The sequence below is a fragment of the Neopelma chrysocephalum genome, unplaced genomic scaffold (genome assembly GCF_003984885.1).
Source record: "Neopelma chrysocephalum unplaced genomic scaffold, ASM398488v2 Primary Assembly neopelma1_81105, whole genome shotgun sequence".
NCBI classification, from domain to species: Eukaryota; Metazoa; Chordata; class Aves; order Passeriformes; family Pipridae; genus Neopelma; species Neopelma chrysocephalum.
In genome coordinates, this window is record NW_020912404.1 from 1 (window position 1) to 2,211 (window position 2,211).

General features: G+C 65.4%; 1 protein-coding gene across 1 annotated transcript; it reads left to right on the forward strand.

Moving 5' to 3' along the window:
- The first annotated feature begins 20 nt into the window (after window positions 1-20).
- Window positions 21-2,019, forward strand: LOC113979476 (protein patched homolog 1-like). Its single transcript, XM_027706859.1, has 2 exons — window positions 21-268; window positions 1,807-2,019. The coding sequence occupies exons 1-2, from the start codon at window positions 65-67 to the stop codon at window positions 2,014-2,016; spliced, it is 414 nt and encodes a 137-aa protein (XP_027562660.1). The 5' UTR covers window positions 21-64; the 3' UTR covers window positions 2,017-2,019.
- The last annotated feature ends 192 nt before the right edge of the window (window positions 2,020-2,211 follow it).

Here is a 2,211-nt window from a genome sequence, read left to right on the forward strand (position 1 = left end):
CGCGCCCCGGGCCCCGCCGCGGCAGCGCCGGCGGCAGCTCCCCCGTCCCTCCGGCGGCGGCAACATGGCCTCGGCCGGTAACGCGTCGGAGCCGGAGACCAGCGGCGGCGCGGGCGGCGGAGGCCACCCCGGCCGGGCGGCGAGGAGCGGCGGCGGCGGGAGGCGGCGAAGGACCGGAGGGAACCGGCGCGCCGCGGCGCCCGACCGGGAGTATCTGCAGCGGCCAAGCTACTGCGATGCGGCGTTCGCCTTGGAGCAGATTTCAAAGGTGCATTCAATCTCTCCCTCTTTTTTTTTTTTTCCTCCAGAGATACAGGCTAGTGCTAGCGCTGCTTTTTCGGCGGGGGAGGAGGAGGAGGAGGGGGGTGGTGTGTTTTCTCGCGGGGGTGGAAGGAGGAGATGGAAACGAAACGGCCACCAATAAAATGCTGGGAAAAAGAGAGGGACGTCTGTGACTCTTCAGTGCGGGAGAGAGTGCCCTCCTTCTCTCCCTGCTCGCCTGTGCCTGCCCTGGTGCGTACCTGCGCTGCGGAGCACTTCTCCTGCTAAACTTCCCGAGACAGCCTCGGCTCGCTCCCGGCCTCCCCATGGCTAGCCCCAGGCTCGCTCTCCCGCTCCCCCTCTCCCTCTCTGCTTCCTTTCCGCCTCTCCAGCCCCTCGTAGCTCCCTGCGACCTCGGCAACGCTCGCTCCCGGCCGGCCGGTTTCTTGGCAGCAGTTGGGCTTTTGTGAAGTTTTCCGCCGAGCGCTGACACGGCGACTTGCCTTCGGAGAGGGGGGTCCCCGAGCAGAGGAGGCGGCGGTTTTCTCCCCTGCCCGGCGGTCGGAGGGGGAGCGGGGGCCGTAAACAAATTGCCACCTTAACCCTGCCGCGCCGGTCCCCGCGGAGGGCTGAGGTGCCGGCCCGGGCGGGGCGGGGGGACGGCCCCGTCCGCCAATCTCCGCCGGCCAAAAAAATGTTCAAAGTAAACAACCTCCGAAAGCTGCCTTGCTGCGGGGATGGTTTCACTTCAGGGAGCGGATTTCTAGGCTTTGTAAGAAGAGGGAAAGGAGGAGGAAAAAAAAAAATCCATGTGGCTGCCCTCTTCCGTTCACAAATATTGTCGTAACTTACAGATGGCTGCTCTACTTCCTAATTCAGATCACACAGCGTCTCCAAACTCTATGGAAATGAATTACTGCAGATCTTACAGCGCTGCTCACCACGTGGGTCCTGCCTTAGCACCAAAATCCCTGCTAGGAACTGGGAGTGGGGGAAACGGCCACTGCTACCCACTAGCAGTCTGTCACACAATTCCCTCCTCCCCCCACCCCAGCCGTTCTGGGGTCTAAGGAGAACAGGAAAGGGGATTTTTCTTTCTTGTGGCTGTAGAAGTTCATCGGAAGTGGTTCCTTCTGCCCTGGAGCCACGGGTCCCGCCAGCGACAATGCTCTGCAGCCTGAGCTGCTGGCGGTGCCTCGGGCACGGGGAGAGCGTGGTGGTGGGCAGCACAGGGTAGGGCCCGGGGGTCTGAAGCGGGGGTTGTCACACCCAACCCCACGCGTCTGCGTGGGGTAAGGATGGCTGCCAGCAGGTACACCTCGTCCCTACGCGTGTGCTCGGCAGGGCTGTGGGGCAGAGGGCCCTGCTGGAAGGATGCCTGCTTGAGCCGATCCGCTGCGCTCCATCCATCCTTCATCCCGGGGACCGCGCCCCGAGGGGCACGAGCCGTCCCGCTCGTGGGAGGGCTGGGGGTGCTCCCCCCCACACACACTTCTGGCGGCTGCCGCAGCCCACCCCAACCACTGACCTCTTCTTGCCTTGCAGGGGAAGGCGACGGGACGGAAAGCGCCGCTGTGGCTGCGAGCAAAGTTTCAGAGACTGTTGTTTAAACTGGGCTGTTACATTCAGAAAAACTGCGGGAAGTTTTTGGTGGTCGGCCTCCTGATCTTTGGGGCTTTCGCTGTGGGATTAAGGGCGGCCAACCTGGAGACCAACGTGGAGGAGCTGTGGGTGGAAGGTGAGTGCGGGGTGTGAGTGCGGGGTGCGCGCTCGGCCCGCGGCGCCGGGCGGGTCCGGGGGGCGGGAGCGCGGCCCCGGGCGGCTCCTACCACTCGCGGGGGGGGGGGGGGGGGGGGGGGCCGCGGCGGCCGGTCCGCAGCGCTCGGCGGAGGAGGGGGGCGGTGGGACGGACTCTCCCGCATCCCGACCTGGCGGTGCGGGAGAGCGGCG

Bases quoted from the DNA above. Each gene is read 5' to 3' on its own strand.
- LOC113979476 (XM_027706859.1), top strand. From the start codon at position 65: ATGGCCTCGGCCGGTAACGCGTCGGAGCCGGAGACCAGCGGCGGCGCG. The intron at 269-1,806 runs GTGCATTCAATC...CTTGCCTTGCAG, and splicing joins CCTTGGAGCAGATTTCAAAG to GGGAAGGCGACGGGACGGAA.